The sequence below is a fragment of the Myotis myotis genome, unplaced genomic scaffold (assembly GCF_014108235.1).
Source record: "Myotis myotis isolate mMyoMyo1 unplaced genomic scaffold, mMyoMyo1.p scaffold_m19_p_11, whole genome shotgun sequence".
NCBI lineage: Eukaryota > Metazoa > Chordata > Mammalia > Chiroptera > Vespertilionidae > Myotis > Myotis myotis.
Window position 1 is genome coordinate 40,252,156 of NW_023416315.1, and position 23,530 is coordinate 40,275,685.

Consider the following 23,530-nt stretch of genomic DNA (forward strand, 5'->3'; position numbering starts at 1 on the left):
TGGTCATAGCGGAATACAAACTGGCAAACACTACAAATGAGGGCCCCCGCCCCCATGAAGAGCTGGTTGTTATACATTGACCTGTGCACTGCTAAGTGTACCCTCTGGGCCTAGAACAGCCGTGGGCAAACTACGGCCAGCGGGCCGGATCTGGCCAGTTTGAAATGAATAAAACTAAAAAAAAAAAAAGACCGTACCCTTTTATGGAATGATGTTTACTTTGAATTTATATTAGTTCACACAAACACTCCATCCATGCTTTTGTTCCAGTCCTCCGGTCCAGTTTAAGAACCCATTGTGGCCCTCGAGTCAAAAAGTTTGCCCACCCCTGGCCTAGAATCTAGACAAATTCCAGTGTGTCTTCCTAAGAAAACGGGTTATTTTACCTCTCGGCCCTGGACATAAACTCAACTTTGTGGTTTCCTGGGTGGAATGGGGTTTGGTGGGAATGGAGATAGGCTATGGAAACCTCAGAATGGCACACAGACACAGATACTACTCTACATTCAGCATTAAGGCATCCACCCCCTATTCTTTGGCAAGATACCTCCACCACAAAGGAAAGAAAACACTTCCCCCCCTCGCCTCTCCCCTTCCCCACTAAAGAAGTGAAGTAGCATAGAGTTTGCTTTGCATGTTTATATATGAAAAGAAAACCATCTGTTTCTTTATTTTTATTGTTTACCTCATGACTAACATTTGCTTTTTACAACAGAGATAACTTATTTTACTTTGACCGACATATTTGTTGCTAGTGTTTTTGTACCCGGTATTTATATATACTCATGATAATAATATCCTGAGTTCCTACTCCACTCCATCCATATGCTTTGGGTAGGGTTGGCAGACTTCTGGCTCTGGGAGTAGGCAGTACTCAAATCTGGCCAGAGTCATGGTGAATGGCTCAGGAATGGGCAGGCAGCCAGTCAGGGGCAGCCAATATGCAGAGGCAGTTGCAGGACTGTTGAGAGACAGGCATGCACTTTTCTATACTGGACATGAACCTGGGAGAACATAGTCCAGGAGCTGCTGGGAAGGAGAAGGTCCTACCCCCAGAGTTTCGGTCCTTAGATCCAACAATGCCAGTAGTCTTAATTATTCCTAGATTTGATAGCTATAGAGTCTATCTATTCAAGTTTTTCCCCTTCTTTTTTGGGGGGGCTTAAATCAGTTGGAATAATTCATATGCAACTGATGAGTCTTAACTGATACAATATGCTTCACAAATTCAGTTGAAAGAATTAGTAATCTTTCCAAAAAAATTGTTGACCACCCTTCTGATGCTATATGTTGATATTTTCAATAAAAATAAATTATATGTGCTTGCTTTTATTTTTTATAGTATTTTACTAAAATATTTCTTCTAAAATATGTTTTACATTTGTATATAAAGACATATTTAACTAAAAATTACATGCAGAATTTATCTCAAAAAGTCTCTAGAGCATTTATGTAGGAACATTATTTGGATCATCTGCAAGTTTTACTGCTTTCACCCTTTGTAAGGCTCCTCCTCGAACAGGAAGTTTTTTAAGAGCAATATCGGTATCAGCCAGAGGTCCTCCCACTAATCGGGCAGGAGTGCTCTCCACTGCTACTACCCGTCCAGAGAGCACCTAAAAAGCAAAAGGTCAATATCTAAGAGTCCATTTAGCACATTTTTCCATAGGTGAAAACTCATTCATCCTTTAGCTTATTTTGGAAACAACACAAAACATACATATAAGTAACTGGGAGGCAGCATGACCTATTGGAGAGATAAGGGCTTCAGAGCCAGACAAGTGGGCATGAATTCTACTTCTACCGCTTATTAGCTTTGCAATCAGGGCCAAATTATGTCTAGAAGAGGACACCAGGAACACTGGATTACGGCATGAATCTACTTGCCAGGCAAAGGAGGCACTGCACATTTTCTGGTAAAGAGATGTAGAGCTATCATCTGACTAGTGTTTGCAGCAGTTCCGTGGGAGTCCTGGAGGCCTGGGTCTAGTCTAAACCAGCCCTGGGTGAGGGTGGAGGTACCTTAAAGACAAACATGCCTTCACTATATGAAAATTGAAGAGCAAAAAGAAAAAATATGGGACAAATCCCATGGAAATAACCCTGGGGACTAAATTAGATATCTACTAAGAAAAGTAATGGAGAAAAAAAAAAGTCTTACCGTTGTGTTAAGGCCTTTAATATCTGTCCGGTGAAATATTGCATTTGCTGGTCGTTCACCGTATCTAGTGGATTCGATAGCCTTTTCCTGAAGTTTTTTTGCTTTCTGAAGATTTTTAAATTAGAAAGAAAATAACCTTGCTATTAAAGCATTAATGATGATATTTACAATGAAGTATACAATTTATATTTCATTATGTCTGGCTGCTTCTGTTTTATTAGTTAGCACTGGAATCTGCTGATCATTTAGGCTAAGAAGATAGTTATTAGCAAGTTGTATCATTTGTACATTGCAGAATACACCAGTAACCTAAAAACATTACTGAGATTTCCAGAAATACTGGTCATATACCAAGAAGTAAAGCAGGCCCTAGGGAAATTGGGCTCAATTTTTAATGCATAATTGAATAAGCTACTGAATTTACATTAGGTGATGTGTGTTTTCAAAGTATTTTGCATAAATTAAATACTAATTTAGTACACTTAAATGTTTCAAGCATTTAGAATAATATCAGTTATATAATTTGTTGTGGTTATAATCAAGCTCAATATTTGAGTCACTAGAACAGGTGAAATTTGAGGTAACCAATGGTCTGTTCAGAAAAGGCTGATTTTCACTACCAGCATATTTTATAAGTAAAGTTGGGAAGGACTTTCAGTGAAAAGGGGGAGACACAGTACACTGAATAAGTGTGTTCTTAGCTTTGCTCTTGCTACCTTAATATGGTTCCACTATTTTCGTGGATTAACATAACATGTAACAATTGCATATCTAGAGGAAGATTTATAACATTACATAACAGTCTTTTCCAAGTGTTAATGGAAAATATGGGTAAAGTTAATAAGATTTTGGAAACCCATGGTGCTTCTCATATATTTCAAGTGAATAATTAGCATTATAAATGTTTTAATTTTTAGCTTATAGTTGAAGCAGCTTCCAAATGGGTGTTTATCTCAAATTCTCATTGAACCTTTAATATTATGTTTCTTTGGTGGTCACCGAGGGGAAACATCCTTGGGGGAGAGAATAATATGGACAATTATTTTTTCTGTCCTTCACTCTGCTTCTTACAGAACAGATCAATGAATAAGAAGGCTCAGAAGAGAAAGCAGAATTTCATTCCTGGCTAACCATAATCTCTTTTACGTAAGCCAGAAACACCACCCTCGCTTCCCACTGCTAAGTCAAATAAAACTCAGAGTGGCATCTCTGTAATGGTGAAAATTCAGTTTCAGTTATCATCCTAAATTGCATATGAGGATCTACTAGTGTTAGTACTCTACAAGAAGATCAACAGAAAAAGGTGAATGAATATTTATTCCTGGAAATGGTGTCAGAGTTAGCTATTTGTTGTGGATATCATAATATTTCAAAAATCCTACCTTTAAAGTTTTAGCATTTGATGTTCTAGCCAAGAAGTTTTCCCATGATTTATTAGCCAGTTCTCTTTGCTTGTGTGTGGCTTGTATCTGAAATGAGAAAGATAGTTAAGAGTTCCAGTTTCTATGAAAGAATACCAAAGGAATTGAAATCCCTTCTTTTGAAGGAACACCTAGCTTTTGCCAAGGTAAATTTTAAAGGTTAACTAGCAAAAGGATTAGAGTAATCATAAAGTTAACAACTTAAAAATAAAAGTCTTAAAATGAAAAAAAAAATCCTTCTTTCATTGTGTCTAGGGTTTGAATTGCTTTCCCCAAAATGTAATATAAGACTGTTGTTATAAACATACAAAATATAAAAGTAACAACAATTGCCCTGGCCAGTGTGGCTCAGTTGGTTGGGCATCGTCCTGTGCACGGAGAGGTTGCTGTTTAGATTCTCGGTCAGGGCACGTGCTCAGGTTGCAGGCTGGATCCCAGAAGGGATCATACAGGAGGCATTTGATCGATAGGACACTTTCAGATAGATGTTTCTCTCTTCTCCCTTCCTCTCTCTCTCTAAAAATCAATAAACTACTATTTTTTTTTTAAAAAAAAACAAAAAACCACCACCATCAATTCACAGCAAGATTGATTGTTTTACATGATTATCACTATGAAGATGGATAATATATGAATGACCCAACAACAAATTCACAGGAGAAAATAGGTTCCTGCTGCCACTGATAATAGTTTATCAAAGATTATATTGGTAAAAATAGCTCTAATCTTTAACTGCAGCAAGACAAGCAATTCCGTGAAAGTGCTGAGTTGTTGTGGTGATGCAGTCTAGGGAGGTAACTGCTCACAAACTGCGAAAACTATCCTTCTCAACACGCCACCCACTGACTATATAGTCAGAGGACATGTGCCCCTGCTTGGTGTAAAATACACTAAGTTTCAATCATAAACCAAGGGTGTTTAATTAAATAACTGCTAAAAAAAAAAAGTGGGGTCAGAGCCAAGCGAACAAATCAACAATAACCAACATAACAACAATAGCTAGTCTACAGAGCAGACATTCTGTCACTCAACAGAACTGATGAGGCAGCAGATCTTCCAATGGGGCTAGCCCACTTACGAGCAAATAAACAGGGTAAAGTGCAGCATCCACACAATAAAAATTTTTAACAAATAAAATTTTCAAGCAAGGAGGTGTCTCAAACAGCAGAATTCATAGGTGGACGCAGAGTTCCACTAGGCTGAAGCTAAAAACTTGAATAGTTTACGTGAAAAGAGCAGGCAATAGAAAACACTCTGGAAGTGACCCTAGAGGGTTTTAAATATTTAATGGGAGTCATACAGGATGGCCAAGTGTAAGTGGGCATCTACATCATCTTTGCATTCTGTGGACAATTTAAACAGCCACTTAACCTCCTTGCTCAAAAGCTTCTGATGTGTCCGTTTCCCACCTGTGTGAAGCTTTAGGAGAATGGCTTATGTTTTTCTGATTAGGTGAAGTCAGAGACCCGTCTACCTCTGGACTCACAGAACACTCATAGTGCTTAGGCACTGAAGAGAGGATATGCCTGTGGCTGGCACACCAGCAAGGGCTTATCACAGAGTGAGGGGTGAGGGCCAATGTTCTCAGTGAGGTTATATTTATAGTCACAAAGATACACTGTTGTCAGAATTTGCTAAATGTATATACTCAAACAGCCAACCATTTTTGGAATTCTGTTTGACAATTCAAAAAAGAGAAGTGTCTTCACCTTTTGAAAGGTAAGCCTGTAGAAATCAAATTATAATGCCATAAAATAGTATCAAATATTGTAATGGAATATCTTAAGCTCTTAACCCCATGGTGTCTTTTAAAAATTGTACAAACACAGTGAAAGTAACAAGGAGAGAAAACTACAAATAACTTCAAGTGCTGAAACGTTCACAAGTAAGGCAATATATCCTTGGAGGACTTCCACTAGTTCATACAATGAAATTATCTTGGGCCTCAATGGTATCTGTGGCTTACTTTTGCATATACTTTTTGTTCATCTTGCACATCCTGGCGGGCTTGGATTTCAACCATCTCGTACTGCAGGGAAGCAACCATCTTTCCAACGTTTTCTGTCGCCATTAAAATAGCTTGCAAAATACGTCTATCTGTAGTGACCGGTTTTAAGTTTTCTAATTTCATTTCTTCATAAATTTCATTCCATATTTCTCCAATCTGTTATAACAAAGTTTAAGTTTAAAAAAGTCAAATTAACAAAAAATAAAAATACAATTTTCGGTAATACTTTATTGTGATTGTTGTTCCAAAGTTGACATGTACCGAACCAGCTTTTCCTAACTTACTCCTTAGGCATGAGTTAAGTGCCCTGGGGATGATTTGGAGCACCAGTGACATTTGGGTATTCAGAAATCAAGGATACGGTACTCATGGGTGAGGCTCCACTACCTAGGTCTAGTTCATTGCCATCATCCCTGCCTTCTGGTTATCCTCACTCTTTTCATAGCTGCAGAAACTGCTGCTTTAGTCTCATCCTCTTGAACTACTGATGTTCTCCTTCCTAAAGCTTTATACTGAAGGACGAGTCATGCTGAACTTACAGGGACAATGACCATGGGAATTCCTGGGGCCCTACCACCTAGCCACCCTGAGAAACAGGGCCCTGCCCCTCGCCTTCTTGCTAAAGCATCACTGAATCTCAAGCTCTTAACTCCATGTTTCTATCGCATTTTCTGGGTTGTTGGAAATTAATGTGCTTGAGTATGTTTAAATTTAAAGAAAAATTTATATATCCAGGACAGAGATAAAATTCAGTCACCTTTTCACTTGAAAATAGAGGTTTATTCATTTGCGACATTCAAACACAGTATACTAGCAGTAGTAGAAGAAATGTATACTTGAACATACTCCCCTGAAACTTCAAAAGCATTTATTTACCAAAAATATAACCAGCAACGTAAGCAACCTATCCTTGAACTGACATTTGATATCACATAAAGTAATGATAAAAGAATACTTTAATAAGTATTAATTTATTTTAATAAGCAATAACTCATTTAACTCTAGCTCCTAATGATCTATAAAGAAAAGAAATTATATTTTACACATTCTATTAGGCTTCTGAATAGCTCTATCTCAGTAAGAGCCATCTTCTTTTATAAGCTCACCAGAGGCCTGGTGCACAAAATTCATAAACCAGTAGGGTCCCCAGGCCTGGCCGGCGATCAGGGCCGATCGGGGCCTTCCGGCTGCTGGCCGGAGCCTTCCTTCCCCCGGCTGCCAGATGCCAGATGGGGCCTTCCTTTGTTCCGCGCCACTCCCTGGTGGTCAGTGCACCTCATAGCGGGAGGTTGAGCTCCCGGTAGGTCGAACTCCCAAGGGGAAATTTGCATGTTAGCTTTTTATTATATAGGATAGTTGATGAAATCTTATCCCATAGAAAATATAGAATCAATTTTTGTTATGTCTTTTGAATAGTATCAGATGCAAAATGGAAAATGAACACTGCACAGTTTGGGTGACTGCTCACAATTACAAACAGATATTTTATTTCCCAATTGACTTTTTTGCCATATGAGGTTTTAATAATAAGGTGAAGAAGGTACTCACTTTAAAGTCAAGATATCTATGTATGATACAAAGGGTCACAAAATCTTCCGTAGAGAGGCCAGGTAAATTTTCAAAATCTAAACGAAGTTTATATAGAGAGAATTACTTTAACAGAGCACGTGATCCCAACACACACGCACAATTAAAACAGTGCAAGCAGCTCCTTTTGAATTCATTTTGATGTATGAAAAAGTTACTTCTATGAGCTTCTGACTTCTTATTGCCAGGCCATCCTTACGTACTCACTAAAGAGGAATAGTTTCTGTACTTTGGTCAGACAATGGTAATATTCTTTCAGAGCCCCAAAAGTGAGGACTTTTTCCTTAGTCAGAAGCAGGGCTTTAAAAAAAAAACCCTCAGGTGACTCAGAATTCTTGTGTTGATCCTAGTTATCCAAACTAACTGCCTTTAATTTGATTGAACAGGGTGTAGCCTGTACATTGGGAAAACAATGGAACATGCATTTATCAGTATAAAGGAACTTTTGTTCATCATGTTTGAAAAACAGGTTCCAAAGCAAAAGCAATATACACACTTAGGAAAACAGAGAGGCTTTTGTGAATCTGGCGAGTAGCTTCTTACCTAGTTTGCCCAACACAGCATAAATTTTTGCTCGAATGTTTTCTGCAACATCCATAATTGCAAAGGTCGGGCAGTTAGCAGGCATTGGCATGATTTTTTGCTCTGCTTGAAAACTAGTAAATAGAGGTTTCCTTGTATCTAATCAATAGATGTCGTGAAAACAGAGAGAGACAGATAAAAACAGTAGTAAATTAATATGTAATTTTGAGATTTTAGTCCAGACATCATAAAACAGTGGTTCTCAACCTTCCTAATGCCATGACCCTTTAATACAGTTCCTCATGTTGTGGTGACCCCCAATTTCATTGTTACAAATTGAACATAATTAAAGCATAGTGATTAATCACAAAAACAATATGCAATTATATGTGTGTTTTCCGATGGTCTTAGGCGACCCCTGTGAAAGGGTCGTTAAACCCCCAAAGGGGTCGCGACCCACAGGTTGAGAAACGCTGTCATAAAATATTTAAGAACATTATAACACATTAAAATAGTGCCTTGTACATGGTTACTCTTTTTTTTTTAAACCCATATATATTTTTGTTGATTTCAGAGAGGAGGGGAGAGGTAGAGAGAGATAGAAGCATCAACGATGACAGAATCATTGATCCACTGCCTCCTGCATGCCCCACACTGGGGATTGAGCCTATAACCCAGGCACATGCCATGACCTGGAATTAAACTGTATGGTTCATAGATTGACACTCAACCACTGAGCTACACTGACTGGGCATGGTTACTCTTTTGAAAGCATCAGTAATCAGTGATTTCTTCCCCATTCTGTGGCAAAACTTATAGCTTTCATTTTTATTATTTATGTAAGATATAAACATTTCACAAAATTACTTTTTAAAAGTGAAATTCTTGCCCTGGCCAGGTGGCTCAGCTGGCTGGAGCATCATCCTGTACACCAAAAGGTTGCAAGTTCAATTCCTGGTCAGGGCACATTCCTAGGTTGCAGGTTTGATCCCCAACTGGGGCATGTACAAGAGGCAAAATTGATGTTTCTCTCTCACATCGATGTTTCTCCCCCTTCCTTTCTCTCTAAAAAATCAATAAAAAAAATATCCTCGGGTGAGGATTAAAAAAATAAAAAGTGAAACTCTTATGTAATTTTTCTAATTTTGAAATCCAGATTTTGAACAATGTCAATTTAACAATGATGTAGGAGAAACCAAAATGGGAGCATAGGCAAACACCTGAAATTGCTGCCTCGCACAATCACTTCAAAACTACAACTAAAAGACAAAACAGACATCATCCAGAACCACAGGAAGGCTGGCTGAGTGGAAATTCTACAACTAGAAGGAAAGAGAAAAGCACACTGAGACTCAGAGGAGGTGTGGAAGTAAAGTGCAGAGGTACGGAGGTGCGCATGGCAAAGGCTGGCAATGGAGGATGCCAGTGTCTTTTTCAGTCGGGAGGGAGACACAAGCTCCCGTTGGCTCTGAACTCCAGTTCTGGGCGAGTCTCTGGGGACCCAGATTCATACAGGGAGAAACTAGACTGTCTGGCAGCGGGCGGAACTCGAGGGCAGCTTTCTCTCAGAGGTGCTTGCAGCGATTACTGCGGGGACACTGAGACCCAGGGGCCTCTAAGGGCAGGACTGAGGACCAGCCATAGCTGTTTGCCCCGCCCTGTTGATTCCCTGAGACCCCACCCAACCCAAGCTGCATCAGAGGCTTTTACATATGAATGGCTTGGCCCTTTGGAATCTGAAAATTACCTAACAAACTGCTGCTGGGTCAGAGAGATCCATAACATCCAAAAGAAGGCACAAGTTCCCACAGCAGCTTGCATTGCTTCACAACTGGGCCTCATCTGGGCACCTCCAAACCCCAAACAAAGAAGAGGAATCTGCAGATCTCTCTGTAGCTCCTGCTGGGTAGCCTCAGGCAGAGGCTAAATTAGAAACTCCTTAGAGATCCAACAGCCTGTGTACCCAGTGGTCAGATTGGGACCATCCAGATTACAACTCCTCAAATACATAAGGGACACACTCAGGGGGCAGACTCAGTGAGCACCAAAGCCCCACTGAAACAAATCTTGCCCCAGAAGGGTGTCTTCAGCACAGAAGTTCTCCCACTGTAGACACAGCTGATTCTCACAGCCAATTGGCCTGGAGGTCAATTCCTCCCAGTGATACCAACAACAATCAAGGCTTAACTACAACAAGACTGTGCACACAGCCCACAAAGGGGTGCACCAAGAGTGTCCATCTCAGGTAATTGGGGAGGCTGAGCCACTGGGCCTTATAGGACACCTAGCACAGAAAGGCACCCTAGCAACACAGGGAAGCAGCCAAAATGCAGAGACAAAGAAACGTCACAAATGACAGAACTGGAGGAAAGCAAATGACTGGATATAGAGTTCAAAACCACAATTATAAGGTTTTTCAAGAATTTTCTAGAAACCGCCGATAAATTTAGTGAGACCCTCGAGGATATGAAAAAGGACCAACTAGAAATTAAGCATACACTGACTGAAATAAAGAATAATATACAGAGATCCAACAGAAGACTAGAGGATCCCAAGAATCAAGTCAAAGATTTGAAATATGAAGAAGCAAAAAATACTCAACAAGAAAAGCAAAAAGAAAAAAGAATCCAAAAATATGAAGATAGTGTAAGGAGCCTCTGGGACAACTACAAGCATACCAACATCCAAATTATAGAGGTGCCAGAAGAAGAGAGAGAGCAAGATATTGAAAACCTATTTGAAGAAATAATGACAGAAAACTTCCCCTACCTGGTGAAAGAAATAGACTTACAAGTCCAGGAAGTGCAGAGAACCCCAAACAAAAGGACCACACCAAGACACATCATAATTAAAATGCCAAGGGCAAAAGACAAAGAGAGACTCTTAAAAGCATCAAGAGAAAAACAGTTAGTTACCTACAAGGGAGTACCCATACGATTGTCAGCTGATTTCTCAACAGAAACTATGCAGGCCAGAAGGGAGTGGCAAGAAATATTCAAAGTGATGAATAGCAAGAACCTATAACCAAGATTACTTTATCCAGCAAAGCTATCATTCAGAATTGAAGGTCAGATAAAGAGCTTCACAGATAAGAAAAGGCTAAAGGAGTTCATCACCACCAAACCAGGATTATATGAAATGCTGAAGGGTATTCTTTTTTAAAAAAATATATTTTATTGATTTTTTAGAGAGAGGTAGGGAGAGGGATAGAGAGTTAGAAACATCGATGAGTGAGAAACATTGATTCAGCTGCTTCCTGCACACTCCCCACTGGGGATGTGCCCGCAACCAAGGTACATGCCCTTGACTGGAATCGAACCTGGGACCCTTCAGTCTGCAGGCCAATGCTCTATCCACTGAGCCAAACCAGTTAGGGCTGAAGGGTATTCTTTAAGAAGAGGAAGAAGAAAAAGGTAAAGATAAAAATTATGAACAACAAATACATATCTATCAACAAGTGAATCTAAAAATCAAGTGAATAAAAATCTGAGGAACAGAGTAAACTGGTAAATATAATAGAATCAGGGGCATAGAAAGGGAGTGGACTGACAATTCTCGGGGGGGAAAGGGGTGTGGGGGTGAGGGAAGAGACTGGACAAAAATCGTACACCTATGGATGAGGACATTGGGGGGGGGCGGGTAAGGGCAGAGGGTGGGGTGGGAACTGGGTGGAGGGGAGCTATAGGGGGGGAAAAAGAGGAACAACTGTAATAATCTGAACAATAAAGATTTATTAAAAAAATAATAATTCCAAATCTGAAACATGTTGGAAAAGACAAATAAATAGTTCATTGCAGCCAAATTCTTAAATAAAAAGGACAGCAGAATTTGAGCCTGAATTTCAAATGTCCTCATTCAAATACAGTTTGCCCATCTTCGTATGTTTTCTACAAAACAAGCAACAAGTTTGGCTTCCTTAGGAATCAAGTATTCTTCAGAAAACTAATGCTCACTTCATTGGGAAATAATAATGTAGCTCTAGATCCCTCGGGTTGAAAGATCTTTTTTCTTTTTCTTTTTTCCCCCCTCTGAAAGCCTCCTTCTCTATCTGCTGCCGTGGTTCAATAAAAGAGAATTCTTGATTGCTTAAAAAAACAACAACAAAAACAAACCAAAACAAAATAAAAAACAATGATGTAATTGTCTTTGCTTTTGGTTTCTATATATGTATTATGATATTTAACTATTTTATGACATTATAGATCAAAACTCATAAATAATAAAATCAGATTGAAGATAGAAATCATCAGAAATTAAAGAGAGCCCTAGCAGGTTTGGCTCAGTGGATAGAGCATCAGCCCATGGACTGAAGGGTCCCGGGTTCAATTCCAGTAAAGAGCATGGACCTCAGCTGCAGGGTTCATTGGTAATAGATATGTCTCTCACATTGATGCTTTTCTCTCTCTGTCTCTCCACCTTGTTCCATTCTCTCTCTAAAAAAAAGAAAAAAAAATCAATGGAAAAATATCCTCGGGTGAGGATTAACAAAAAAAAAAAAGGAAAGTATTTTCATTTAAAAATAAATAATACTAAGTTTAGATAAAACCATAATAATATTCAGAGATTTAGAAAATGTAATGTAGCATTATAGAATAGATAAATGAACTATAAATTCTAATACTGTAAACTTCATTGAATTAGAATCTAGTAACTAAAATTATAAAACTTTTGATTTATTTTTATTCAAAAAAGTAAGTTTCTCCACAAAAAAGTAAATTATATAAATATGAAGCAACAACAATGTACAAAATACTATAAAAATTCTTTTCAAGCACTCTATTTACATCCCACATTTTATTGGTAATGAAATATTACTGAACCTATTTGTAAAAGCAGGTAACCAAAAGAAACTTCTTTAGGAAGTAGTTAATTTTTTTCAAGTTAAAGTAGATGATAAAATAGCATTTCCTGAAATTTTTCTATAAAAACATGATTCTACTACTACTATACTTAGTTTTCTTCCAATCATTCAGAATTTATTATGGCAAGATGTTCAAAACACCTGTGAAAAGAACTTTAAACAAAGGGATGAAAATCTTTATACGTTCCTATCTTATTTTTTCTTTTTTTAAAATCAAATTTATGGGGCTAACATTACATAAGTTAATAATAACATTATATAAGTGACTAATAACATCATATAAGCTTCAAGTTGACAATTCTATAATACACCATTTGCATCTCACGTTGTGTGCTCACCACCCAAAGTCTATCTCCTTCTGTCACCATGTATGTGACCCCCTTTTACTCTCTTTATCTTCCCCAGACCCCTCTTCCCTCTGGTAATTACCATACTGTTAGCGGTGTCTATTACTTTCCTAATCTTTATAAGGTAGTTTAAAAAAGGAATCTAATTGCTTGTACTAACGATTACAAATACACTCACCAATAATCATCCCGCGTTTATCACGTAGTACTCCTAGTTCTCTTTCTTCCTTTCTCCACAATTTAATCAAAAGGCTGGCAGCCGTTTGGTCCTTCTTCCCTCGCCAAGCATTGACGTGAACCGGGGTTTTGGGATTATCACAAAATTCAACCATTATTGCCAGTATTAGACTACAGAATTTTTTTTGGTCCAACTTTTATAAGGGAACAGAAAAAGAAAAAGTTGCAATAAATATTAAGAACTATTACGTTAAAAAAGGAGAAACATTTGTATTAATCAGTGCTTCTTCTAAAGGATTGCCTTATAAAAGTGAAACTCTACGTAAGTATGATCTGTGCTAATTTCCTGTGAAAATAGAAGCCAATTGTAATGAATACATTTTCAAACATTAGGAATTAAAAAGAAGAAAAAGAAAAAGATGAAATATAATTCTAATGTTACAAACATACATCGTGACCTAAAATGAAACTGACTGATTGACAAGAAAAAGGGAGAGTGCAAAAATAAGTAAAGATGTTTATTTTAGGTGGAGACAGGTCAACAGTGATGTATGTAAGTCATCACTGGAACAATAGGATCTGTCCAATTTACATGCTTTAAGGTATGTAAAGACTCACAACAGCTATAACCTCATTGTTACTAAGAGAAGTAGTGATGGTAATTGCAAGTGGTAGCCACATATGAAAATAATTCAAAATGAGGTGTAATTTTGTATTTTGAACATTTGCATCCATAAAAGAAAATTATCAAGCCTATTTCCTTTGTTTTGTGAGAACTAGTTTGCAGCAAAGCAAAATGTAGGCAGAGAGAAGCTATCCACAGCAATGGCCTTCACACAGTGATGGTTTCTGTGTGGAATATATGTTATTGATGAACTCTCACAGTATACTGCTGATAGAATAGCAAAGGAAACGTAACCTGCGGTTCCAATTATAATAATCATTTCCTCTTTTATTACATGAAGGATAATAACATTTACCTACTTTAGAGAGTTATTATGATGAGTCATATGAGACTGCCTGTCACATAGTAAACTCTCAATAATATTTAACCATTATTAGCAATTATTATTACACCCTGAATACATATTTTAGCTGATTACATTAAGCAGGACTCTCAATACAATGAATTTTTTTATTTCTGTACTTCACTTTTAGAAGGGCTGGGGTTAATATAAAAACTTCATTAAAAATGTTTGCAATTGTAATTTAACTTGACTGGTTCAAACTACATTAAGCACAATCGAATAATTATATTCATAATAGTGGAAAACACGTGCATAGTTTCTGAAACATCTAACTAATGTTACAATAACACTGGGTGTATGTATATATGAATATAAAGTGTATATACATATGCATGTGCACCTGTATGCATGCCTACACATATCACTCATCCTCCTCTGAATAGTGCATGAGGTAAGTATCTCTGTTTTGAGGAAGTTGATATCAGAGAAAAGTGACTTATCCAGTTACACAGCCAACAAATATTGGCTTCCAGCCTATGCTCACAGTCACTGTACTATATGACCTGTCCTACTGGCCTTTGTACCTTTCCATCAAAGAAACCCTAACGGCAAAGGAGAGTGAACACAAGAGAGAAATGTCTTTGAAGTCTTGTATATAATTTTAAATATTAATATAAAACTTAAGTATTTAATCTATGGATACATGTTTAATATAACTCCTCACTTCCAAATCTTTAGGAAAAAACAAGATTCCAGGAAGATGAGCCAAATTAATTTTGGGACGTTGAGAATCCCCTGACACAGCACCTTGTGACTCTGAGCATACTTGTGCTGTATTCAGAGAAATGTGGTAAGTGGTACATCGTTTAGGACTGCATTAGTAGAGGTGCACATATATTCTTCTCTATATGTTCAATTTTCTGAGCATCTTAAGGGTTTCTGGTTATGATTCATTCCTGTTTATCAAGGTGGGTTATTTTAATAATTATTATTTATTTTTGTTTGTAATGCTTTATAGCTAATGAATTTGCTCTCTCATCTCTAGTGTCAACTAATTTTCTTTATTTTATTATTATTTTTTAATTCTCACCTGAGGATATTTTTCCCATTGATTTTTAGAAAAAGTGAAAGGGAGAGAGGATGGGGAGAGAAAGAGAGAGAAACATCAATGCGAGAGAGACACATCAATTGGTTGCCCTCTTCTCCTCCACCCCCTGCAACACTCCCCCATCAGGACTGGAGAACCTGCAACCAAGGAATGTGCCCTTGACTGGGAATTGAACCTATGACCCTTCGGTCTGCAGGCTAACACTCCAACCACCGAGCCAAACCAGCCAGGGCTAATTTTCTTTTATTTATTTATAATTTTTCCTAGTTGAGTTTTTAATATATACAGATATATATATATGGTATGTGTGTGTACATATATGTATATAAATACACATATTTAAAATTGATTTAAAAAATAAAATTGATTTGAGAAAAAGGGAGAGGGAGAGACAGAAACATCAATGATGAGAGAGAATCATTCATTTGATTTTCCTCCTGCATGTCCTCTACTGGGGATCCAGCCCATAACCCTGGCATATGCCATAACTGGGAATTGAACTATGACCTCCTGGTTCATGGGTCAACATTCAACCACTGAACCACACCAGCCAGGCAAAAAAATATTTTTCTATTACAATTTACATTCAACTATTTTTCTTTCAGAGAGATAAAAGAACACACATAATGTTAGTATCTTTGCTAAATCAAAGTAGGTTTGTTATTCTGTTAATAAAGTCAGGAATGGTGGCAATCAACAGTGACATAGCTAAAAACTCTGTGAGTTTTATTAAAACAAAATTATACTTTCCCACCCTGCCGGGGTCCAACCCCAGCGGGTCCAGGGGTCCCCAAAGGTGTAGACGGAGTCGGCGAAGAAGGAAGGACACGGAGACAGTGTTCAGTTGATCAGCAGCCTAGCCAGGATCTCCAGCCAGGATCTCCAGCCAAGTTCTGGTCTGAATCTCCAGCGAAATTCTGCTGTTTATTGTCTTGTTACATTCGTATTTATACCAGTTGATTTTAATCCTGTCAATTTCTATTACAAAGGTTAGGGCGTTTCTTATCTCCATTCCAGGGAGTAAAGATTATGTAGCTTAAGCATGATTGTTTGTAGTGATTAACTACCCGCCTGGCACTTAGTTAAGGAGTTTCATCCCCTCCCTGACTTCAGGGAAAAATTCCTACCTGGGGAAACAACCTTTCTAGGAGAGGCATCCCCTCCCTGACTTCAGGGAGAAATTCCTACCTGGGGAAACAACCTTTCTCGGAGAGGTGACCTTGGTTAAAACACACAGCGCTAAGGGGAGCAAACATATTAAGAACAGTATGCTATATACGCCAGGTCCCTTGAAACATATGCTGTGCAGATGTTTCTTTCCTGCAGCGACTGTGTCAAGCAGCAAGGATGGACCGGCTTCCGGCACCACCCCCACATCATCTTGACTGTGAACTCACTCATAACTGAGGCCAGTGGGGGGTTACTTTGAGGATACATGAGGGTCCTTGTCTTTCTTCACAGCTGCTAAGTGGCAACTGTCTTTCCTGGAAGGTTGATCACTCCTGCTTATTCTGTAAAATGCTCCATGACACACTAGCTTCTTCACATTCCCTACACATTATACACAGTTCTTTAAAAATGCTGATCTTTACTCCTTTCTTTAATTGGCCCTTAACTTTTAATACCAAGAGATGAAGCTAGAAGTTATTAAACAATTACAGGTTTTGATAGTCTAGCACTTCACATACTGCTTCTTTAAAGATTGTTGGGGAAAATAGCCCATAAAACAAATTTTCTGTTGCCATGGGTTTAGGAACACTGTCCTAAATAAACTGATTTCTTCATTGGAGTGATTTTCAGAGCCTTTAATATGCAAATGAATATAAATCTCCAAAGGGGACTTTGCTCAAAACAAACACTTAAATATTCTGGGGGCCCATTTAATTACAAAATAATGTTTTGTGGTACTCAGTTTGGGAAGGGTTAATAAAGACTTTTTGTTTTGTTTTGTTTTGTTTTACAACTGTTTTAATCATACTTACTGCCAATAAATCCAAAAGGAGAAAAATGCCTTCCTTTTCAAGAAAGTAATCCTCTAAGGGATAACAAGCCAAGATGCAGCACCTGAAATAAAAAAGGAAGTTATTCATTGAACAAGGATTTATTGTTAAACTCAATTTGTCCGTTTATTGTTATAAATTTTTTTTCCAAGTACTTTTCATTTCCTAAAATCAAGTAATAGTTTTACTTAAAAATTTAACTTTGAAGAGACGTTGCCAGTGTAGTTTAATTTCAACTATTTTAAAACCAAGATCAATTAATTATTTTTCATAATTGCCTATGGGCTTTTCTGTAGATGCAATATGCTCCTTTGCTTTCATGGATATTAATTATTCTTAAAGGTCTCCTCTGGTTTCTCTAGCAACTGTTTCTTCAAAATTTATCCATTTATTATCTCTTTCACAGTGTTGATATGTCTCATTTAATTTTTAAAAAAATAAATATATTTTTCTTGATTTCAGAGAGGAAGGGAGTGGGAGAGAGAGATAGAAACATCAATGATGAGGGAGAATCACTGATTGGCTGCCTCCTGCGCACCCCCTACTGGGGATCTAGCCCGCAACCTCAGGCATGTGCCCTGACCAGGAATCAAACCTTGAACTGCTTGGTGCTCAACCACTGAGCCACAGTGACCAGGCTCTTTCTTCTTTTTAATGTAGAAAGTTATTGTAAACTTCTCTCTTACTACTGCTTTGTCTGTACTACATAAGTTTTGGTATGTTGTATTTTCATTTTAGCTTGTTTTGAGAAATTTTCTAATTCCCTTTTTGTTTTTGTCTTTGATCCAATGATTATTTCAAGAGTTTGATGTTCAATTTGAATTCATCTACGAGTTTTCCTCATTTCCTTTTGCTACTGATTTCTAGTTTTATTTCACTGTGATCAGAAAATATATTTGGAATGATTTCTGTCTTCTTAAATTTATTAAGACTTGTTTTGTGACCTGGCATGTGATCTAGTCTAGAGAATATTGCATGTGTGCTTATTAAAAAAACTCTGGCCCTAACCAGTTTGGCTGAGTGGATAGAGCATCAGCCTGTGGACTGAAGGGTCTCAGGTTCGATTCCGGTCAAGGGCATATACCTTGGTTGCGGGCACATCCCCAGTAGGGGGTGTGCAGGAGGCAGCTGATCGATGTTTCTCTCTCATCGATGTTTCTCTCTCATCGATATTTCTAACTCTCTATCCCTCTTCCTTCCTCTCTGTAAAAAATCAATAAAATACATTTTTTAAAAAACACCAAAAAACAAAAAATTCTGTCTCAACTCTTAATAATTCACTTTTGGCCACCAAATATGTGGACTTTCCCCCCCATACCAACTGGGTGTCCTACAATTCAATTCAATTCTGACACTATCTACCTGGAATTAGAATCAGAGGTACTGGGCCCAGTCCCACAAGACTGTACTGCCTCTGGTCCCACCTTGGATTCCAGTCCAGGTTGTTTCTGACCAACCAGCTGTATATTAAATACGCCACCCTCCTTGGGATGGAAATCTGTTAAAGAGGCTCACAGAACTAAGGAAAACGCTGTACTCACTAGATTACTGTTTTGTTATAAAAGTGATGGAAGAAATACAGAGGGCAAGGTAGGGAGAATCTCCATGCCCTCTCAGAACCTCCATGTGTTCACAAGCTACAAGTTCTTTCAGCCTCATATTTAGGGTTTTGATGTAGGCTTCATCATGGAGACACAACTGGTTAAATCACTGGCCATTAGTGACTAAACTCAATCCCCAGCCTTTCTCCCCTCCCTGGAGGTTGCGGGTGGGGGTGATATTTCCAACTCTCTAATCAATTATATGATTGGTTCCCCTGGAAACCAGCCCCCATTCTGTGTCTGTCTAGGGGATTTCCAAAAATCATCTTATTAACATGAACTCAGCTGTGGTTGAAAGGGACTTGTTATGAATAGCAAAGTGTTTATTACTCTGGAGATTTTATAGGAACTGAGAATAAAAACCAATTATTACAACAACAGATCTTCCACTACTCTTATTGACTACAAGTGTTTCAGGAACTCAGTACTAGCAATGGACCAAATCTATATTTTTTATTATAAATCACAATATCATAGCACTTAAAAAGAATATGTATTCTGCTGTTATTGGGTGGAATGTTCTGCATATATCTGTTAGGTTCATTTGATCTATAGTTATCAGTTTTGTTTTTGTTTTTACATGTGTTGCAGTGTGTCTTTCATGAATACCACCCAAATATAACTAAAGAAATATATTAAGTGTTAATGATATATAAAACTCAAGTAATTTCCTCCAGGACAAAGTCTTGTAAATTACTAGTAATCTTAAAAAAAGAGGTATTTTTTACCCTTAGAAATGCTGCAAAGTTTGGGAAACAATATTGGTTAGGAAATACATAGTCAATTGGTTTTTAACTCCTTTAAGAAAAGATGAATGAGGAATTCAACAGTCTTCCAGTATAAGAATAATACTAATAGATGCTAGTGTTTTCCCAGACCAGGCTAAAATGGAATGGGTTCAAATCACAAAAACAAGAATTTAAGTTTAGATACAAGAATTGAGTGACAGACAAGATTACCTTCCAAAGGACACTGGTAAGTGTGTTTTTGGGACCATTAAAAAGAAAAAGGCATTGAGAGATGTGGTTCTGGTGTGATTTTGAGGAAAGAAAATTGGCACACATGACTATAGAGGTAACTTTCTTGTACTGTGATTCCATCTAATGTGGGTACAGTAATACTCACCAAATGCTGTCCAATGTACTAAAAAGAAGTACAGTATAGCCTAATCCACTCTGAAACTTCTTGGGGTCTGTTTTTATTACATGAAGAATTATATCCACTCCTTCAGTTCCAAAAATTTCCTAAGAGATTTAAAATTATTTCTTGAAATAAATAAATAATCCCTTTCTTTCCTATGTAATCCTGTCTCCTAAAACTTTTTCTATCAGATAAATACAACATTGTTAGGAAAATTGTACTTTTAATTCATTTTGTTTGTTTGTTTGTTTGTTTCTGAATGTGTACTTATTTGTTCTCCGGAATTTAGGACAAACTATTGTAAAGCTAATCATTTAAGAGAGGGCATCAGTCAATAGTCCAGCTTAATGTTCCTTTATGCTTTGTGTTTTTCACTTTCTCTCTCTTTAAGAAAAATAAACCATAAGGCTTGTCCATGATTTTCTTCCACAATATAATGAATGTAGTCAATCATCATATCAGATGAATACTATATAGCAACAAGTAATTGAAGAGTCTAAAATTCTACCATGGGAAATTTTCTAACACTCCCAAGAGAGAAACAAATATATAAATGGCAGTTAAAACATTAATAGTTTATATGACATTATTATCAGTTAATATTTATCCCCTACCAATTACCTTCCTCATTGCCTTGTTGTTCAGTTCTAGTTCCCAATAAGGAAGACTGAGTATTTTTCCAGAAATACAGGAACAGAGTAGCAATATAAGGAGAAGGTGCAGCAAAGCTTGGAGCTAAGGATGCATTTGCTGTTCCTGTTCTCTCTCTAAAAACCCTCTATTGAAAACTTCATACATTTATTTTTATTTTTTTATTGATTTCAGAGAGCATAAGGGAGATGGAGAGAGAGATAGAAAACATCAATTATGAGAGATAATCATTTTTTGGCTGCCTCCTACACACTTCCTACTGGGGACTGAGCCTGCCACCCAGGCAGGTGCCCTGACCGGGAATCAAACCTGTGACTGCCTGGTTTATAGGTTGATGCTCAACCACTGAACCATGCCAACCGGGCTATACATTTTTTATTTTCATCTTTCCAATTCTGTCTCTCATTTTTTAAGTTTTCAATTTTTGAGACTCAGAGTTTGCTATGGAGTTAAAAAAAATCAAAGGGAATTAGCTCTTTTTCCAACGTTTAGTTTTAGATTTGAACCTGATTCAAACTCCAAACAGCATTTATACTGGTACAATTCACTTAGGAAAACTGTTTACCAGTTTCTTAAAAACATACATCTACTTTATGATCCATCAACTGCACTACTATATATTTACCCAAGAGTCATGAAAGCATGTCCACAAAAGACTAGTACAATAATGTTCATTGATGCTTCATATCTAATAGTTCCAAATGGAAACAACCAAAATGTTTTTTAATAGGGGGATGGAAAAGCAAATTTTTGGTATATTTGTATAATCAAATATTATTCATCAATATAATTAGCAATACTGATCATGCAACAACATGGATATATTTCAGAAATATGATGGCTGGATGACAGGAACCTGATATAAACAGAGTAAATACTATGATTCCATCAATATAAAATTAAAGAATAGGCAAAACTAATCTATAGGGTTAGAAATCAGAATAGTGGTTTCCTGGAGGCAAGTGGGAGGATGGTTGCTAAGGAACATGAATGAATTTTATAGGGCGATAACAATATTCTATATTTTAATGGGGTTTTTGGTTAAATGAAGGTATACATTTGTCAAAATCTATTGAACTATATACTTAAGATCTATACACTTTACTGGATATAATTGTACTATAATTATAAAAAAATATTAAATCCCCATATGATTAAAGAACACCAACATTTATGGGCACTTAATAAGAAAAAGCTCATACTGTTAAGTGATTGGAAGGTCTAAACAAAACTTTTATTCACAGGCATACATACCTTCCTGGAATTATCATTTTCACAAAGAGCAGATAAAATAAGTAATATATCAGATTGAATTTCCAAAAGAATGGCCTCTTCCTTGTCATTCATCTTGCTTATTGTATATTTAAATATCCCTGATATAAAAAATTAAAGAATGCAAAGTTATTGGACAGTATATTTTTATTTTAATCAATTACTGCTTTGAAATCCTTTCTTATAAAATCTCAGCTAGAGAAATCATTTTAAAAGGGGCTATTTTCATTTCATAGTTGCCTAGAAAACGTAGACAGGTAATAAGTGGATTCACTGAACTCTCAATAAATCAGTATATCTATATAGAATTTCTGGTACAGAATTAATGGAGTGTCATTAGAACACCCTAACAACCTAATATTTTGCTCAGTAAACAAAAACATTTAAAAATATGCAGTTTAATGAGGTAGAATTGAGTGCCTTTGCAAATATATGACAAAAATGCCTGATAATTGCTTGTCTCGTCTCTTCTTCTCATGGTTAATAGGGTCAATTTTAAGTAAAGGTGGAAGACTTCTGTAAGTATTTCTACTTTTGTTACTTCTTTCTGCATCCTCTCCTTATGTCTATGTGAAGGAGTCTTCAACAACTTTAGGTAGCAGTATTCTCATGTCCTTTAAAATCTCTCTCTTGCTTCTAATACAATTTTAAAAAGACTTGAAAATAGCCACTTACTTTGATGCAATGACAAAATTTTGCCTCAATTTTTTTTTTTCTTAAAGCTCTGAGAGAAGCAGAAGTCATTTTTTTCCTCTGTTAAAGGGGTTACTGGCATTAGCAGATGGTGTGGAGCTATGTTTAAAAGTAGGACCATGGAAATCACAGCCTATCTCCATAGTTGGCTCTGAATGAAGGATTCTTGGTCCTGTGAGGATGAATTACTGGTGAGGGATCATCCCATAGGGAGACTAGTGAGCGTGCTGGAGGCCCAGTGCTGGAGGCCGGCCATGGACGTAAGGCCTATATGCCTTTATCAGGAGCACCTTCTAGAAATCCACGCCTGCTGCCCAGAGGTCTGCTTTTCCCTTCTCGGTTATCTCATTCTCCTTCCTACCTGGGTGCAGGCATGTCACTTTCCTTGCTGTCTGAACCACATGTTATATTAACACTGAATTACTTTGTCCATATTTCCTTTAATTCCCTGCCTTTACCCTCTGTTTGTTCTATTCTAAATCATCTGATATATTTCTTGTAGATTCCTCTTCCTAAAACAGCATTATACATATAACTTCCCTAGTGGCTTCTCATGCCTAAAGAGGATGGAGTTCAAACTCTACCATCTCCTATTCAAAACTCTTTCTAGCTTGGCCCCTGATTAGACAGACAATTAAACTTGTCTTCATAAAACCCCGACTCTACTAAGCTACCTCTGAACACGCCATCCTGCATATTTTAACACCATGTCTCTGCTCAAATTTTTTACTTTCTTGAAACTAGCCCTATACCCCAGTTCAATACAGGTTCCTAGTTAGATTGCCCAGCCCTCAGAAGAGGTGAAGGGATTAAGAAGTACAAATTGTGGTGAAGGCCTGGGGTGGGGGCTGGGGGCAGGCTAGAAGAGGTCAATGGGGGGAAAAGGGGGACATCTGGAATACTTTCAACAATAAAGATTTTTTAAAAAGGAAGAACAAATTGGTAGTTATAAAATAGTTATGGGGATGTAAAGTATAGCATAAGGAATATAGTCAATAATACTGTAATAACCA

General features: G+C 37.3%; 1 protein-coding gene across 3 annotated transcripts in view; it reads right to left on the bottom strand.

Moving 5' to 3' along the window:
* Positions 1–638: 638 nt before the first annotated feature.
* CFAP69 (cilia and flagella associated protein 69) overlaps positions 639–23,530 on the bottom strand; it is a 62,162-nt gene continuing 39,270 nt past the window's right edge. For all 3 annotated transcript variants that reach the window (XM_036328260.1, XM_036328259.1, XM_036328261.1), the window contains 10 exons: positions 21,807–21,925; positions 19,887–20,005; positions 17,143–17,224; positions 13,086–13,278; positions 7,721–7,858; positions 7,139–7,215; positions 5,549–5,746; positions 3,544–3,630; positions 2,162–2,266; positions 639–1,616 (listed from right to left, as the gene is read on the bottom strand). In XM_036328260.1, the coding sequence (XP_036184153.1) occupies positions 1,449–1,616; positions 2,162–2,266; positions 3,544–3,630; positions 5,549–5,746; positions 7,139–7,215; positions 7,721–7,858; positions 13,086–13,278; positions 17,143–17,224; positions 19,887–20,005; positions 21,807–21,925 (1,286 nt within the window). In that variant the 3' untranslated portion in view covers positions 639–1,448. The remainder of the gene's footprint in view (positions 1,617–2,161; positions 2,267–3,543; positions 3,631–5,548; positions 5,747–7,138; positions 7,216–7,720; positions 7,859–13,085; positions 13,279–17,142; positions 17,225–19,886; positions 20,006–21,806; positions 21,926–23,530) is intronic.